This window comes from Musca vetustissima, unplaced genomic scaffold, assembly GCF_032173495.1.
Source record: "Musca vetustissima isolate MV318-11 ecotype Yass unplaced genomic scaffold, APGP_CSIRO_Mvet_v1 utg7334, whole genome shotgun sequence".
Lineage (NCBI taxonomy): Eukaryota > Metazoa > Arthropoda > Insecta > Diptera > Muscidae > Musca > Musca vetustissima.
The window spans coordinates 202,887-221,525 of NW_026878942.1; the positions used below are offsets into that span (position 1 = coordinate 202,887).

The 18,639-nt window shown below is 34.4% G+C and overlaps 1 protein-coding gene across 1 annotated transcript in view; it reads left to right on the top strand.

Moving 5' to 3' along the window:
• The window catches only part of LOC133323724 (D-3-phosphoglycerate dehydrogenase-like), a 75,603-nt gene extending 58,215 nt beyond the window's left edge, over positions 1 to 17,388 (top strand). The window contains exons 2-6 of the mRNA XM_061532645.1: positions 5,669 to 5,757; positions 5,894 to 5,944; positions 10,832 to 10,987; positions 11,115 to 11,118; positions 17,006 to 17,388. Coding sequence (XP_061388629.1) covers positions 5,674 to 5,757; positions 5,894 to 5,944; positions 10,832 to 10,987; positions 11,115 to 11,118; positions 17,006 to 17,361 — 651 coding nt within the window. The 5' untranslated portion in view covers positions 5,669 to 5,673 and the 3' untranslated portion in view covers positions 17,362 to 17,388. The remainder of the gene's footprint in view (positions 1 to 5,668; positions 5,758 to 5,893; positions 5,945 to 10,831; positions 10,988 to 11,114; positions 11,119 to 17,005) is intronic.
• The last annotated feature ends 1,251 nt before the right edge of the window (positions 17,389 to 18,639 follow it).

The following is an 18,639-nucleotide window of genomic DNA, read 5'->3' on the forward strand; positions in this document are numbered from 1 at the left end:
TTACTAGTTCTACTATGAAAAGAGAACTGGAACAGAACCGATGTGAAAACATCGTCATCTGGTTATTGAATCTATAAAACGTCTACCAGTTCATTTCTTTGATATGAAATGTAAATATCCCACATCCATTTGTTTAATCTATAGATGCCTCTGTATGATAGCAATGAACTGGGGCCGATTTTACACTGCATCAACCATTAGGCGGCTTTACATTTTTAAATGTACTTCCAAATAAATATTTCACATATAGATGGCCCTGCTTGGACAAAATTGACAAGAAACATGGAAATATATTTATTTTAAATCAAAATATTGTTTAAATTTCGGAAAATTTAACTTAAAAAAAAAATAATTAAATTAATTAAAAAAAAAAAAAAATATTTAAAAATTTAGGTAACATAAAAATCTCGAGCTCATCTGATATTTTTTTACTACTTTTCTTAAAATTTTTAAACACGGTCCATTCTATGCATGAGGGTATACAAAACAAAATTGTATATCCCCTTTTTTGACAGGCAATAACCTACATTCTGGAAGTTATTTTCAATAATCTAATAAAACTGATAAAAGTGATTTCAGAAACCAAGACAATTTCATATCACCTGTTGGACGCGTGGTTAAGCAATTTAATAATTTATGATCGAAAATTTGTTAACAGCCTATAACCGTTTAACTTTCGTACAAATTATGTTGATTAGATTAATAATAAGGGCCGTCAAAATTTTCAATGAAATTTTCACATTATCTCTATATTGAGTTGATCATCTGATATAATACAAATTGGTTGTTCTCCTGAGACTATCACGATGCGATAAGAAGCCGCTTAGTCGTTTTATCAAAGGTGTAATATAGTGTATACAACAACAAAATAATAGCTCTCATATAACCTAGTGCAATTGTCTGAGTAAAATTTTGGATAGTAGGTGAGACAGAACAGCATTTTGAGAAATTCTTATCGGTCAGACCACCACCACAACAACAACACATTAATTTATGACATTTCTCATTTATGGATGGTCGTTTACACGTTGTTGTCCACGGCAACAAGTATTTTTGTGCCTTTGGAAGAAAACAAATAATAATGCTGATATTTTATTTACTTACATGGCACAGTGGTTGGAAATAGATGGCGGGGATTTTAAAAATATATATTTTTGGAAGGATTAACAGCGTCCCAAATGTGAATTTTTAAAAATATATATTATTCAAGGCACAACATATCAATAAGCGTGGATTTAAAAACATCGGGACAAACTAAGCCCAAAGCCTATTTTTTTTTTAAATATTTTTCCAGGACGAACAGAACCCCAGGTGGCGATTTTTAAAATTATTTTTCAAGGACAAACATAACTCCGATTTTTTAAAAAATATTTTTGAGGAACAAAGCCTGTATTTTTTGCGAGCAAAAAGAGTCTTGAGTATGCATTAAAAAAAAAATATATTTTTTAGAAAGATTTTTATTGTGTGCGTTTTATAGAAAATATTTTTTAGAGCCTATGAGCTTCATAAGAATGGATTTTATAAAAAAAATTGAGGTCATCTGGAGCCATATTTTTTAATTTTGATGATGATTTTTTGAAGGGCTTTAAGAGTTTTTAGCGTGGATTTTTGAAGAATTATTTTTAAAGTACTATCAGAGCCCTAAACAAGGGTATTTTTAAAATTACTTCCGAGGATATATCAGAACCCTAAGCGTGGATTTTTAAAAATTATTTTTGAGGGACTATCGAAGCGTTGATATTGAAAAATTTATTTTTGAGGGACCATCGAAGTGTGGATTTTTTAAACTTTTATTTTTGAGGGATTATCGAAGAATGAATTATGAAAAATGTATTTTTGAGGGATTATCAGAGTTCGAAGCGAGGATTTTTTAAAAATTATTTTTGAGGACCTATCAGCTTCATAAGGTTGATTTTTTTTCAGGGGCAATCAGAGACCTAGTAGTGGATTTTTTTAATATGTTTGAGGACTTTCAGAACTCTAAGAGTGGATTTTTTTAAAAATTATTTTGAAGGGACTATCAGAGCTGTAAGATTGGATTTTTTGAAAATTATGTTCGAGAAACTATCGGAGTCCTAAACGTTGATTATTTAAGAACTATTTTGGAGACCTAAGAGTAAATATCCAGAGCGAGGATTTTTTTGAGGGGGCCCGAAGCGAGGATTTAAAAAAAATATTTTTGAGTGACTAAAGCGTGGATTTATTAAAAATTTTTCGAAGGTCCATTGAGAAATTACAAGAGGGTTCGAGGAACTATCAGAACATTTAGCGTGGGTATTTTCGAATTTATTTTTAGAGTAACTATCAGAGCCCTAAGCGTGGATTTTTTAAAAATTATTTTCAAGGAACAATCAGAGTTCTAAGCTTAGGGCTTAGAACTCTTTAAAAATTATTTTTGAGGGACTATCAGAGCCCTAAGCCTGGATATTTTAAACATTATTTTCGAAACATTAAACATTATTTTCGAGGGACTATCAGAGTCCTAAGGGTGTATATTTAAAAATTTATTTTCGAGGAACGATCAGATCCGTAAGCGGGGATTTTTTCGCGGGACTAACATTGTTAAATTTTTTGAATATTATTTTCAATGCACTATTATATCCCCAAGCGTCCCTTCACCCTTCACCAGGGTATACAAATAGGCAAAAGGGAACGACATAGACACAGGGTTCCTTTTGAGAATATGCATAGCATCACTTTTTCAGTCGATTTATGCATGTCCATGTTAAGTTGTAAACAAAGTACTGGTCGCATTTATGATCCGAATTGGATGAAATTTGTCACAGTTCATTCGTTTCGCCCAAGGACAAACCCTATAGAAATTGGGAAAAATCAGTTCAGATTTAGATATAGCTCCCATATATACTTTCGCCCGGTATATTCACCAAAGTCCCTATATATCTTTCGATTTGGACGAAATTTGACATAGAGTACTGAACTGGTCCAGAGTGATGTGTGCCAATTTTCGTGAAAATCGGTTCAGATATAGCTCCCATGTATATTCCTGTCCGATTTAAGGTAAATGGTGCACCAAACTCCCTATATATCTTTCAATTTGCACGAAATTTGGCATAGCGTACTATTTTAAGTCTTTAACGATGTGTATTAAGTTTCGTGAATATCGGTTCAGATTTTGATATACCTCCCATATGCATTATCGTCCTATTAAATGTAAATGATGCACCAAAGTCCCTATATACCCTTCGATTTGCACGAAATTCGGCACAGCGCAATGAATTAGGCCTAGAAATATGTGTGTTAAGTTTCCTGAAAATCGTTTCAGATTTAGATACAGCTCCCATATGCATTTTCGTCGTATTAAATGTAAATGGTGCACCAAAGTCCCAATATATCTTTCGATTTGCACGAAATTTGGCACAGCGTAATGAATTAGGTCTAGAATGATGTGTGTTAAGTTTCGTGAAAATCGGTTTAGATTCTGATATACCTCCCATATATATTTTGGTCCGATTTTAGGTAAATGGTGCTCCAAATTCCCTAAATATCTTTCTATTGGCACGAAATTTGGCACAGCGTACTAAATTAAGCCTAAAATGATGTGTGCAAAGTTTCGTGAAAATCGGTTTAGCTTTGTATATAGCTCCCATATATATTTTCGTCCGATTTAAGGGTAAATGGTGCACCAAAGTCCCTATATATCTTTAGATTTCCACGAAATTTGGCATTCGATACTTAATTAGGTCCAGAATGACGTGAGTAATATTTTAAGTCTAGAACGATGTTTATTAAGTTATAGCTTCCATATATAGTTTACGATTTCCGATTTGATACAAATGGTGGACCAAAGTCCCTATATATCTTTCGATTTGCGGAAAATTTTGCATAGTGTACTGAATTAAGTCTAGAATGACGTGTGTCAAGTTTCGAGAAAATCGGTTCAGATTTAGATATAGCTCGCATATATATTTTCGTCCGATTTAATTGAAATCGCGCACTAAAGTTGTTATATATATTCCGTTCATTTTCATGTCAATGTTCTTTCGAAAAGGAGACTATGTAGAATATACCTAAAGTGCTGAGAAGTATCATATAGTCTTCTCAGTCCGACTTTATTACTTTCCTTAATGGGTTTTAATTATTGTCGAGGGACTATCAAGATCTAAGCATGTATTTTTATACCCTACACAACTATGTTGTCAGGGTATTATAACTTTGTGCAGCCCCAAGAGTTTGTAACGCCGCGAAATATTGGTCCTAGACCCACCATTAAGTATACCGATCGTCTTATCTCGACTAGCTGAGTCGATCTAGACATGTGTGTCCGTCCGTCCGTCAGTCCGTCTGTCCATTATAGTTTGTAAACACAGACCACAGTTATGGACCAATCTTCACGAAACCTTGCATGTAGGAAGGGATTTGCATGTAGGGGATGATATGGACCAAATATGGCAAAGTGGCCGCAATTATGGCCCGAACATCGCGAAATTTTACATGGAGAAGATGTTCGGCCTGTTTTGATAAAGATCGGTCATTATTTAGCGGGTCAAATGGACCCTGACTTTTGTGTGAAAAATTACAAAAATTGTATTCTATGGCGTATATATTTACTCGTGAAGCATATAAACCCGCGAAGTTGATAGTGTATCCAAGCGGAATGTTTGACCTTCAAAATGACTCCAATTACATTGTCGTACGTACTCGGATGTGGGAGTTACACTTAAATATTTACAGGTGCTTACGTATTCAGATATTATTTAGTAACCCATTACCACATTAGAACGCGGAAATAAAGCGCTGATCCCTTTAAAATTGACCATGAAGTTCCAATTATGGTCAAAGACAACGCCTATAATTTTCGATAATGATCAGATTAAAATTTTGGGATGAAGTGGACCGAAAACTTTATTTTTTTGTGTGTTTTCCAGTCGAATATAGGCGAACATCACAACACAATCCACAGTGAAGGGAATCGGAATAAACATCCGAGTTCCGTGTTAGTTGTGTAGGGTATCGTATGGTCGGCCACGTCCGACTATACTGCTCCGCTCACTGGTTTTTAAATATTTCCGAGAAGTTATTAGAGCTCCAAGCGTATATTTTTTAAAAATTATTTTTTAAATGCCTTATTTTTTTGAGGGGCTTTAGAAGCAATAATAAGGGGTTTTGAAATTATTTTGGGGTACATAACAAGCCGGTAGGTAGTGTAGATTTAATAAAAGAAAAACATTTTCCTAAACTTTTTTTATAATAATTTCGTGAAGATTCTATCCAGTTTTTATTCTACTCTTTCTCAAACACTGTGCCGCCAGACACAAACAGCCATTCAATGTGGTCAGTCTGGAGATCGTTGTTGTTTTCATTTTGTTTTTTTTTTATTATTTTTCAATGCGAGTTGTTTGTTGTTTGCACGTCTGTCCTTTACCTCCGCCCCAGTCTGTGATACTACCCAACGTCAGCTATGGAATGCAGGTCTCTTACAAAGTCGGCCGGTTTAGTATTCTTTTCAATATTCTGTAATCAGTTGAGTTTCGCATACCGTCCAGACTGGTTGTACAAGTGCAGATCAAGAACAACAAGTCCTCAAATAAAAAAAAGAAAAATAAAAAAATAAATCCTCAAAGCCCACGAACTTCTGAGTAGAACGAAAAAATAAAGAGAATAATCAAAAGATATATTGAAATAATTTAAAAAAAAATAAGACAGAAAGAAAAAATGCCGGTTGATATTAAAAATGTGTTGGTGTGCGATGCCGTCGACAGTGCCTGTGTCGAGCTATTGCAAAAGAATGGCATTAATGTAAATTTCGTTTTTTTATTCGTCTCAATTTATTTATTTTTTGATGATTATTAAAATATTTACTTGTTGTTATTGTTGTGGTTTTCATTGAAATTTTATTTTGAATTAATTATTTGTTTTTGTTCTTTTCGTCCAGGTTGCTTATAAATTGAAATTGCCGGTTGATGAACTGTGCAAAGAAGTCAAAGTAAGTATTTGTTATAATTTGAGATGATTATTTTTTGATATGTGTATATTAGGGTGTACCAAATTTGATGTACACAAATTTTTAATATATTTTTTTTGTTAAAATCGCACTTAAATTAGGCCAAGTCGAACTTTTTATACCCTCTACTATAGGTTGGGAATTAAAAATACCTAAAATCGGTAATAAAATCCCGGGACTTTTTTATGAGGGCTATATCAGATACTCTGGTTAAAAAATTGGGCTGCGATCTTGAACAAATCGAAATGAATGTGTGTGCTTTATAAGGGGGTTATGTAGAAACATGTATTTCTATAGAAAATGTTCTGTGAAGAAGTCCAGGTCCCAAAATGCTTTGTAATATTCAAATATTGTCATTTCGGTTCGAAAATGCTAAAAAGGGCTCGACCTTTACTTATAATTTTTGTAGGAGTATTTGCCAGCCACTGTGAATACTAATCATCAAATTAGAACCATATCGGTTGGAAAACATATCTGAAATATTCAAAATATGTTAAATTATGGGGTACTATTAAATACGGACTATTTTTTGCCACCCATTGACCAAAAAATTATTATTACAGTTACTCAACTAAATTTTTAAGGGTATTATAGCTTTATGTGTTCGCGAATTCAGTACGCTGTGTCTGATTTCGTGCAAATCGAAAGATATATGGGGACTTTAATACACCATTTACAATAAATCGGGTGAAAATATATATGGGAGCCATATCTAAATCTGAGCCGATTTTTAGAAAAATTTACATACATCATTCAAGATCTAATTCAGTACGCTGTGCCAAATTTCGTGCAAATCTAAAGATATATAGGGAATTTGGTATACAATTTACCACAAATCGGGTGAAAATAAATATGGGAGCCATATCTAAATCTGAGCCGATTTTTAGAAAAATTTACATACATCATTCTAGATCTAATTCAGTACGCTGTGCCAAATTTCGTGCAAATCGAAAGATATGGACTTTAGTACACCATTTACATTAAATCGGACGAAAATATATATGGGAGCTATATCTAAATAAGAACCGATTTTTGGGAAACTTAACACACATTATTCGAGACTTAATTCAGTACGCTTACCAAATTTCATGCAAATCGAAGGATATAAAGCGACTTTGGTGCACCATTTACCTAAAATCGGACGAAAATATATATGGGAGCTATATCGAAATTTGGACCGATTTTAAGTAAACTTAACACACATCATTCTAGGCCTAATTCATTATGCTGTGCCAAATTTCGTGCAAATCGAAAAATATATAGGGACTTCGGTGCACCATTTACCAAAAATCCGACGAAAATATATATGGGAGCTATATCTAAATTTGAACCGATATCCACGATTGAACCGATGGTCTATTCAGTAGGCTTATCCAAAGTGAAAATCGAAGGGTGTATAGGGACTTTGGTACACCATTTACATTAAATCGGACTAAAATATTTATGGGAGCTAAATCGAAATCTGAACCGATTTTCCCGAAACTTACAACTCATCATTATAGACCTTATTCAGTACCCTATGGCAAATTTCGTGCAAATCGAAGGGACTTTGGTGTACCATTTACCTAAAATCAATCGAAAATATATATGGTAGCTATATCTAAAACTAAAACGATTTTCACGAAATTTAACACACATCGTTTTAGACTTTATTTAGTACGCTATGCCGAAATTCGTACAAATCGTAGGATATATACGTACTTTGGTGCACCATATACCTTAAATCGGACGAAAATATATGTGAGAGCTATATCTAAATCTAAACCGATTTTTCCCAATTTCAATTAGAATCAAAAATGCAACATGTACCTTGTTTACAATTTAACATGGACAGACAGACGGACAGATGGACGGACATGCATAAATCGACTTCAAAAATGAGTCTGCGCATATTCTCAAAAGGATCCATGTGTCCATCTCGGTTCCTTTTGCCTGTTACAGACATATGTACAAAGACATAATACCCTGTACCTCAAAATTAAAACCGTTATAACTTTTGTGCGCAGATCCGCCTTAATTTATATTAACAGCCTAAATTCAAATTAATTTGCACATTACCCCAATGTTTATGTGTTGTTAATGCACAAAATTAAACTGAATTTATTCATTTTAATATGACAATCCTGCCGAAAATCAATTGACTGTTGTCTAATTTGTTTACTTTATAAACAATAAAATGAAAACATTATTGCTGTTATTCGTGGTAATTCCGAAAAATATAGGCAACAAATGTCAATATTTTCTTTCTACAAACAGACAAACAATATATTTGAAACGAAAAATAGTTTCATCAAAGCCTATATAAGTTCGGCCAGTAAACGAATTCATAGAGAAAACTTAATTTAAACGTATTTTTTCCGATGCGTAGAGATGGGCAGTGGGTAAATAGCCGGTAAATTGAGTAAATACCCGGTAAATTGGGTAAATACCCATTTGTGGGTATTTATTTGGGTATTTACTTTATTGAATCGGTAATCCAACATCTTACACCCTATTTCCGGGTTTCTGTTATCAAATCGATTTAGAATGGATAGTTTTACGATAATTTAAATACGTGGGTAAATACCCGAGTATTTGGCTCAGATGGTTTTTATTGTCAATCCAAGTAATGGTATGCGAAATGGGGTCCCTGGGTTCAAGTTTTTATATAGCCCCCATATAACCGTACCTTCAAAACACACGTCAAATGGTTCGGCTGTTAAAGAGTTTATAAATATATATAAATACCCAAAAGCAGGACCGTTATATGGGACGGAAAATGTGGGCAAGCGTAAACAATTGGTACTCATAGAGAACTCTCTGAGCCAAATTCCAGCCAATAAAATTGGCTAATAGATAAAAATTACCTAAAATCGGAAGGTACGGTTATATGGGGGCTATATTTAAAAACGTGGACCCAGGGACCCAATTTCGCATTAGTATTGATATAAAAACCATCTTAGCCAAATTTTGGCCGGCTATGTCAAGTGGTTTGCCAGTTAATGAGTTTATACCCAATTTTTTGGTATATACTCAAAATAGGGGTACCTTTGTATGGATGCTACCAGTAAACGTGGACCTACATACATACATTTTTGCATGGACATTAAGAGAACACTCTGTGCCAAATTACAGCCAGTTTGGTTGTAAAATGTGTCTAATGTAAAAATATCTAAAAACGGGAAATACGGTCATATGGGGGCTATATCAAAACTTGGACCCAGGGACTCCATTTTGGATTTCTATATTTGCTTTGACATTAAAAACATGTAAGCAAAATGTTGGCCCCCTATGTCAAGTGGTTCGACAGTTAATGAGTTTAAATCCATTTTTTGGGTAAATACTCGGGTATTTACGTCTTTAAACGTCTTCATCATTCCTCCTTGCTGCACTGTCACTACTGATATAGTTGCATAAACTCAACTTATAATTCGAGAAATCACTGATTTATTCATTGAATATTTCTCCGAAATCATTTTCTGTGATAAATTTTTTTCACAATCATTGATAATTAGCTATTTTATCGGAGTACTGTATTTGTATTGTATTTCTAGCCTTTTTATGCCCATCGCCAAACTGTGTCCTTGTGCATATGTCAATTGCATATGTCCGTGTTCATATGTTTGTACCAGGCAAAAGGAAACGAGATAAACACATAATTCCTTTTGAGAATATGCATAGAATATGCATAGAATTACATTTCGTTGCTTATAACGCAACGAAATGTTTGCGCTGCATGAGGTTCCGGTTATGGTGAAGGACGACACCTATAATTTTCGGTGATGATCATATGATATTTCGGACCGAATACTTTACTTTTGGCTGATAATCTAGTTGCTCTAGACAAGCCGAACATAATAAATTTTCCATCTGATCAACTAAATATTGGATACATTTTCAGATCGAAGGCGCTATAATATGACATTAAGGGTTCTTGAAGGGTGAAACATGTATTTGCAGAAAATTTTCAACAGTGGGTCATGTTTTGGTATAGGCTTATTTAAAGTACCCACATCTTTTTTTGACGTTTTTAAATTTGTAGCCATATTTACGAAATGAAGGGGGCTGTAATTTTGCATTAAAAGTTCTTGGAGGTTGGAAAAATATATTTGCAGGAAATTGTCTATAAAGATACTTGTTTTGGTATATCCCTATTTAAATATTTTCGTGATTTTTTTTTTAGGAATGAAGGTTCCTTTCGATTGGAGGCTGGAATTTGGCATGAAGGGTTCTTAAAGAGAGAAACATATATTTTTAGAAAATGATCAATATAGGACTAAGTTTTGGTATAACACCCACATGTCGGTACGGTGCCATTTTCTGTATTTTGCTAGTCCTAGGCATATTTTCTAACCGTATCTTAGCAATCCGAAAGTTTTAAATGAATATAATCAATATAGGTCCATATTTTAAACTAACTGCCATATAAAGGGTTTCCACCATCTTAGGTGCATATATTAATGGAACTTCGAAACGAAATTTTGACATAGCCGTCATACACAGGTCCCGCCCCATTGTAGTAATTTAAATGTAACTTCCAAACGTGGGAAAAAACTTCTTTGAATAAAATTATCAATACCAAAGAGGTAGGTAAACATAGTCTCCATACACAAGTCCCGCGCCCATTAAGGTATTTTAACGAAGTGGCTGTAAGTTTGCATATCGGTTTAGTTGAGGATAAATAAAATTATATAGCCACCATACAGATGCCCTGCTGAATTGTAGATATTTCTCAATCGATTTTAGGTATCATCTGATCATAACCGGAAATTTTGGGGTAGTTAACCCATGTCATGGTATAGGGTACAGAAATTTCCGCCCGGCCGAATTTAGTAATTTATTTTTATTGTTTCCAATTCATATACAAATTTCCTGACGATCTTCTTTCAGAATTACGATGCTGCTATTGTTAGGTCGGATACAAAAATCACCCAACAAGTTCTAGAAGCTGGGGCGGGAAGTTTAAAGGTTGTTGGTCGTGCTGGAGCCGGTGTGGATAATATCGATGTGCCAGCGGCAACCAAAAATAAAGTTATTGTTTTAAAGTAAGTATACATTTTTTTTTTAATTTCTTAATGATTTTTTTTGCAAAATTAAAACTTAAAGACGGAAATCACCAAAGCAGGACGGACCCACTATGGGTCAGAGATCCCATTTTTTTGGCCATAATTAGAGCAGTAAGTTTATGAAATATCAAATATCAAATATAAGATGATCGAGGACTCTGATTATGATTCTGTAAGAAAAAAGTAAAAAAAAATTGCTCAATATTCCCAAAGTACCAAATAATAGGGGGGTTCCATTTATTTGGGGCCTATCCCAAAACACCCAATGTTAATTAGTATTAATTCATCCGGTCTATGTAACTCTGGAGTAAATATTTACTCCTTGGAACGAAAATGTTGTGTTAAAAGTCTTTGTCCATATTGAGCGATCATCATAAAAACAGCCATGCTCATCCATTGGCAGTTCCCATTCTCGATGTTAAATTTCGTGTAGTTCGGGTCATAATTGTGACTTCTAGAACGATCTGAAAAACGGACAAAAATAAAGTTTTGGTATTAGCCGATCATTATTAAAAAAAGGTTTTTATTCGTAACGTTTGGTCAAAAATGCGGCTTGTACGCTATTTTTCAAAATATAATAGGACTGACGAACCGCCATACATTGCTCAATTGACTCAGCTAATCAATCGGTATACTGAAAGGTGGGTCTAGGACCAATATTTCGCGGTGTTTCAAACTCTCAGCGCGGCACAAAACTATAATACCCTTACAATATAGTTCTGTACCGTATAAATATCCTGAATTATGACTCTGAGTTCTTCAAAAATTATTATTTATTTGAAATTTAACGCTTATGGCTCTGATACCCCTTCAAAAGTAAGTGATAAATATCCAGGCTCTGAAAGCTTTTTAGAAAAGTTTTATTTGAAAATCCACACAGTCCATGAACAAATTTTTATTTAAAAATCAACTCTTAAAGTCCTTAAAAAAATATTTTTAAAAAATCCAAGATTATGGACCGATTGACTTCTAACAATTTACTCTTACGATTCTGGTAGCTCTTCATTCTTTAAAATGCCCACTTTTTGGAAAAAAATATTCTTACAAATGTTATTAAAAAAATCACGCTTATGACAGCGGTAGTTCTTCAGTAGTTCTTTATTCTAAACCAGTAAGGAAAGTAGTAAAGTCGGACTGGGCCGACTATATGATACCCATCACCACTTTGGGTATATTGCACATATGTATCCTTACAATTGTATGTCAATGCTCCCTCGAAGGAACATATGCCATGCCTTTCTGCAACCTATGCAAAATTTAATTTCATTCGGACAGATTTAGAGTCGTCTGTGTACCATGGGACAAATTTATGGAAAACGATTTATAGCAAAATTGATACAAGCTATTCGGTATGCCGCACTGTTAAAAATTTAATTTCAATCAGACACCCGTTCGAAATACATATGGAAGCTATGGCTACATCTGCACCAATTTCAATAAAACGCAATAACGCCATTCACGTCTCAATTTGATACAATGTGCAAGATTTCGTCTTAATCGGACAAACACTAGAAGTTTGGTGCACCATTTAGACTCAATTCAGTACGCTATGCAAATTTAGTGCAAATCGAAGAGTATATAGGGTCTTTGGTGCACCATTTGTCTTAAATCGGACGAAAATATATATGGGATCTATATCTAATTATGAACCGATTTTCACAAAACTTAACACACATCATTCTAGACTTAATATAGTACCCCATTCAAAATTTCGTGCAAATCGAAAGATATATAGGGACTTTGGAACACCATTTACTTTAAATCGGACGAAAATATATATAGGAGATATATCTAAATATGAACCGATTTTTTCCAAATTTCAATAGGGTTCGTCCTTGGGTCAAATAAATAAATGTGACCTGTACATTGTGTTTAATTTATAATGAACAGACGGACGGACGAACATGCATAAATCAACTTTGAAAGTGATTTTAGGCAAATGGCGTTATATGAGGACTACCCCTAAAAGGGGGCGAATATAAATAATTTTTAGGAGGGAGATTTATTATCAAAAGCGACTAAAAAATACCAAATTACAGCGAATTCGAATTCGCACTTAAAACCATCAAAATACCAAAAATTCGTAGGTACACAATAAGAACCGAAGGTTCCAAATTACAGCGCTCTTTTAGCGGGCGAATATTATTTGTTAAAGAATGCGCTAAAATACAGAAAAAGGAGAGGGAGGGGACTACCCGAAAAATTTACCTATATTTATAAGAACTCAAAGTACTAAATTACGGCGAATTCGATCAAAATAATACCCATACAAAACTTAAAGCTCTGTTAGTTCTTTAGTTCTAGTCGTACGGGACCATACGATACCCTACACAACTAACAACCGACTCAAATTTTCTGCGGATGTTTATTCCGAGCCCGATTAGAGGTAAACAGCACCTCTTCCTCACACTGACATATTTTCCGAATATTACGAGTATTCAATACAGCTACTGTCCAGATTCCCTTCACAGTGGGTTGTGGTGTGATGTTCGGCTTTCATTTGTTGTGTATAGATAGACTCGAAAATCACACAAAAAATTAAGTTTTCGGTCCACTTCATTCCAAAATTATTATCTGAACATCACCGAAAATTATAGGCGTTGTCCTTGACCATAACTGGAACCTCATGGAACATTTCAAAGCCATCAGCGCTATAGTTCCGCTCTCTAGAGTGATAATGGGTTACTAAATAATATACGAATACGGAGATACCTGTAAATATTTAGGTGTAACTCCCACATCCGGGCACATATAACAACATAATTGGTATTGATTTAAGGGTCAACCACACCTCTTGGATATAATATCAACTTCTCGGGTCTATGCCCTTCAGGGGTAAATAAATACGCTATAGAATACAAAATTTGTCATTTTTTACACAAAAGTCAGGGTCCATTTGACCCGCTAAACATTGACCGATCTTTATCAAAACAGGCATGCTTATTCTTTGGCCCGATCCCCTTTTCCATGCAAAATTTCACGATGTTCGGGCTATTATTGCGGCCTCTGGAGCGATCGGAAAAACCGACAAAAATTTAGTATTTGATCCATTTCATCCCCTAAATATTAACCGATCTTTTCCAAAAACAATAGGGGTCTTCATTGGCCAGAACCCTTCCTACATGCAAAATTTCGTGAAGATTGGTCCATAACGGTGGCCTGTATCGTGTTTACAAATTATAATGTACAGATGGACGGACGAACACACATGTCTAGATCGACTCAGCTAGTCGAGATATGACGATCGGTATACTTAAAGGTGGGTCTAGGACCAATGTTTCGCGGCCTTACAAACTTTTGGGGCTGCACAAAGTTATAATACCCTGACAACATAGTTGTGTAGGGTATAATACCCAATTTTAAGTTCTTGAAAATATTTTTCTGAAAAAGTCCATGTTTATGGCTTTGATAGTTCTTTAAAAAAATATTCATAGAAAATCCACGCTTATTTCTCTGTTTATTATTATTATGACTCTGAATTCGTAAAAAAATTAGACGCTTTTGACTTAAGGAGGCCTTTAAATAAATATTTGCCTTAATGGTTTTTCTTTAAGATCCAAGTTTATGGGCCTGTCCGTCAAAAAACTATTTACTTCGACGCTTTTGGCTCCACTCGAATAATGAGTGCCGCTTTTGGTGCTAACAGTCCTTCAAAACAATATTCTTACAAACTCCACACATATGGCTTTGATAATCCTTCATAAGCAGATTAGTTACCCATTTAAACCCCAATGTATCAAATTACATCCAATTCGAATATAATGTCCTCAAAACCGAATAATGGGTGGTAATTTTGCAAGTACCGAAAGGTGGACTGATATATCACATTAGCAAAAGCAAACATCCTAACCTATTAAAAAATTCCTCTTAATTTGTTGACATTTCAAATATGACCCCGCATCGAGCAGTTGTTAACCTTTGACATACGTGTTTTCACCTACGTCTATTTTCCATAGGAAAGAGGGAAGGAAAATTAAAATTTTGTTTTCAAACACTCTCCTGGCAAGTGTAAAAGTAAATAGACAGCTGGCTAAAAGCTTCAGCTCCAAGTTGAGTAATTAACATAAGACATGTGTAAACTTTTTGCTCAGAGACTGAGACTTTGATTTGCATAATTTGTTTGTGTGTCTAGTCAAAAAAATGAATAAATTTTGCAAAACACAAAATAAATCTTCTTCGAATTAAAATTTCACTTTTGCAACAATTTAATACCACCATAAGTTGAAAAATATTTCTTAATAAATCCACGCCTCAGTTGGCCCTTGAAAAATATTCTTTAATAAATCCACGCCTCAGTTGGCCCTTGAAAAATATTTTTAAATAAATCCAAGTTGGCCCTTGAAAAATATTCTTTAATAAATCCACGCCTCAGTTGGCCCTTGGGCCCTTGAAAAATATTCTTTAATAAATCCACGCCTCAGTTGGCCCTTGAAAAATATTCTTTAATAAATCCACGCCTCAGTTGGCCCTTGAAAAATATTCTTTAATAAATCCACGCCTCAGTTGGCCCTTGAAAAATATTCTTTAATAAATCCACGCCTCAGTTGGCCCTTGAAAAATATTCTTTAATAAATCCACGCCTCAGTTGGCCCTTGAAAAATATTCTTTAATAAATCCACGCCTCAGTTGGCCCTTGAAAAATATTCTTTAATAAATCCACGCCTCAGTTGGCCCTTGAAAAATATTCTTTAATAAATCCACGCCTCAGTTGGCCCTTGAAAAATATTCTTTAATAAATCCACGCCTCAGTTGGCCCTTGAAAAATATTCTTTAATAAATCCACGCCTCAGTTGGCCCTTGAAAAATATTCTTTAATAAATCCACGCCTCAGTTGGCCCTTGAAAAATATTCTTTAATAAATCCACGCCTCAGTTGGCCCTTGAAAAATATTCTTTAATAAATCCACGCCTCAGTTGGCCCTTGAAAAATATTCTTTAATAAATCCACGCCTCAGTTGGCCCTTGAAAAATATTCTTTAATAAATCCACGCCTCAGTTGGCCCTTGAAAAATATTCTTTAATAAATCCACGCCTCAGTTGGCCCTTGAAAAATATTCTTTAATAAATCCACGCCTCAGTTGGCCCTTGAAAAATATTCTTTAATAAATCCACGCCTCAGTTGGCCCTTGAAAAATATTCTTTAATAAATCCACGCCTCAGTTGGCCCTTGAAAAATATTCTTTAATAAATCCACGCCTCAGTTGGCCCTTGAAAAATATTCTTTAATAAATCCACGCCTCAGTTGGCCCTTGAAAAATATTCTTTAATAAATCCACGCCTCAGTTGGCCCTTGAAAAATATTCTTTAATAAATCCACGCCTCAGTTGGCCCTTGAAAAATATTCTTTAATAAATCCACGCCTCAGTTGGCCCTTGAAAAATATTCTTTAATAAATCCACGCCTCAGTTGGCCCTTGAAAAATATTCTTTAATAAATCCACGCCTCAGTTGGCCCTTGAAAAATATTCTTTAATAAATCCACGCCTCAGTTGGCCCTTGAAAAATATTCTTTAATAAATCCACGCCTCAGTTGGCCCTTGAAAAATATTCTTTAATAAATCCACGCCTCAGTTGGCCCTTGAAAAATATTCTTTAATAAATCCACGCCTCAGTTGGCCCTTGAAAAATATTCTTTAATAAATCCACGCCTCAGTTGGCCCTTGAAAAATATTCTTTAATAAATCCACGCCTCAGTTGGCCCTTGAAAAATATTCTTTAATAAATCCACGCCTCAGTTGGCCCTTGAAAAATATTCTTTAATAAATCCACGCCTCAGTTGGCCCTTGAAAAATATTCTTTAATAAATCCACGCCTCAGTTGGCCCTTGAAAAATATTTCTCTTCTGAAAAAATATTTTTTATTAAAAAATCCATGTCTGAAAAATACTCCGTTTAAAAAATCCACGCCTATGGGTCTTCTGAAAAATATATATTTTTAAATATTTTTGTAAATTTCATTTCTAATTTATCTCCCATTTCCTCTCTCTATCTTCCATTACAGATCTCGTCTCTGCCGAATCCTTGGCTAAGTGCAAAAAAGGCGTCAAAGTAGTCAATGTTGCCCGTGGCGGTATTGTTGATGAACAAGCTGTACTCGATGCCTTGGAGTCGGGTCAGTGTGGCGGTGCCGCCTTCGATGTTTACCCCGAAGAACCACCTAAATCTGAAGTAACCAAGAAATTGATACAACATCCCAAAGTAGTGGCTACGCCACATTTGGGCGCCAGTACAGCTGAGGCTCAGGTTCGTGTGGCTGTCGAAGTTGCCGAGCAATTTATTGCATTGACTGGCAAATCACAAGTCTATACCAGCTATCCGGGTGTTATCAATCGTGAAGTATTAGCTAATTATCAGTAATCGTGGACATCATCATTACGTACTTGTTTATTTGTTTTGAATGGATGGATGGATGAAAGGGCAGTCTGGGTGAGTGGTGTTCTGGGCGATGTCGAATGATTATCTCCAGTAGTAACAACAGTATCATCCAGAACATCGTTGGGGGTCCGTAAACAGACATTGATGACCTGCAAAACAAAATAGACATTGATTGCATCAGTTAATTTGCATTTATTTTCTTTTTCCCCCATTTTGTATTCCATTTCAGTTGTTTTGTTATCAGTTTTGTTGTTTACATAGATTCACACATTCATCGTACATACATATGCATATTTTGATATTCATGAAATTAAACTTACAAACATATTCATATATATTTTGTATAATTGAAAAACAATAAAATACAAATTATTAAAAACAAATCAATTAAAATAAAATGTGTTTTTATGGAAGGGAGAGAAAAAAATAATTTTTGAAAACTATTTTTTTTTACGAAAAAAAGAAGAAAATGTTGATTTATTTAAAAATGGAACCATTGTGTTAAAATTACAACATATTGAGATCTAATAATGGTTGGGAGTATAATGTTAAAAAAATAAATAATTTAAAAAAATAACCTCATCAAAATTTGATAGTGGTTTGGAAATTATTAAAAAATATCCACATTTAGAAGTCTACGCGTTAAAGCCGGTTGATAAAGGTGCCCTAAATTCCCATAATACCGAATATCGATATATTCCATTTGCAATCATAAACTTCCTAGAAGAAACCAGTAAGGAAAGTAGTATAGTCGGACTGGGCCGACTATATGATACCCTTCACCACTTTGGGTATATTCTACATATATTTCCTAACCGACGTCGCCTTTTCGAAGGAACATTGACTTGAAATTGAACGGACTTAAATATGCGATCTTTATCTATAAGTTAACCGACTAACATCAATTCCAAAAACAAATTTAAAGGCCTGTCGCGGATCATTTCAAACACTTAGAACAGGATATACATATATTTTATTCATGGGCTATACCATGAATTTGGGATTGACAAGAATTGAGCACAAGGCTAACCACCGACAAAATTTTTGAAAAAAAGAGATTTGTTGCGTAGGCGAAAATCTTAAATTGCAGCGAATTTTTGTCACTCACTTCTATTTCTTCAGGTTTAGAAAGCAATATGTAGAAATAATTTTGATTGTATAAGACATTCAATTGTATATCTTGCATTAGAATCTGTCGATGGTGAAGCTGTTTGTCAAGATCCGGCCAACCACCTCATTTTTTTATTTAGATGGATAGGT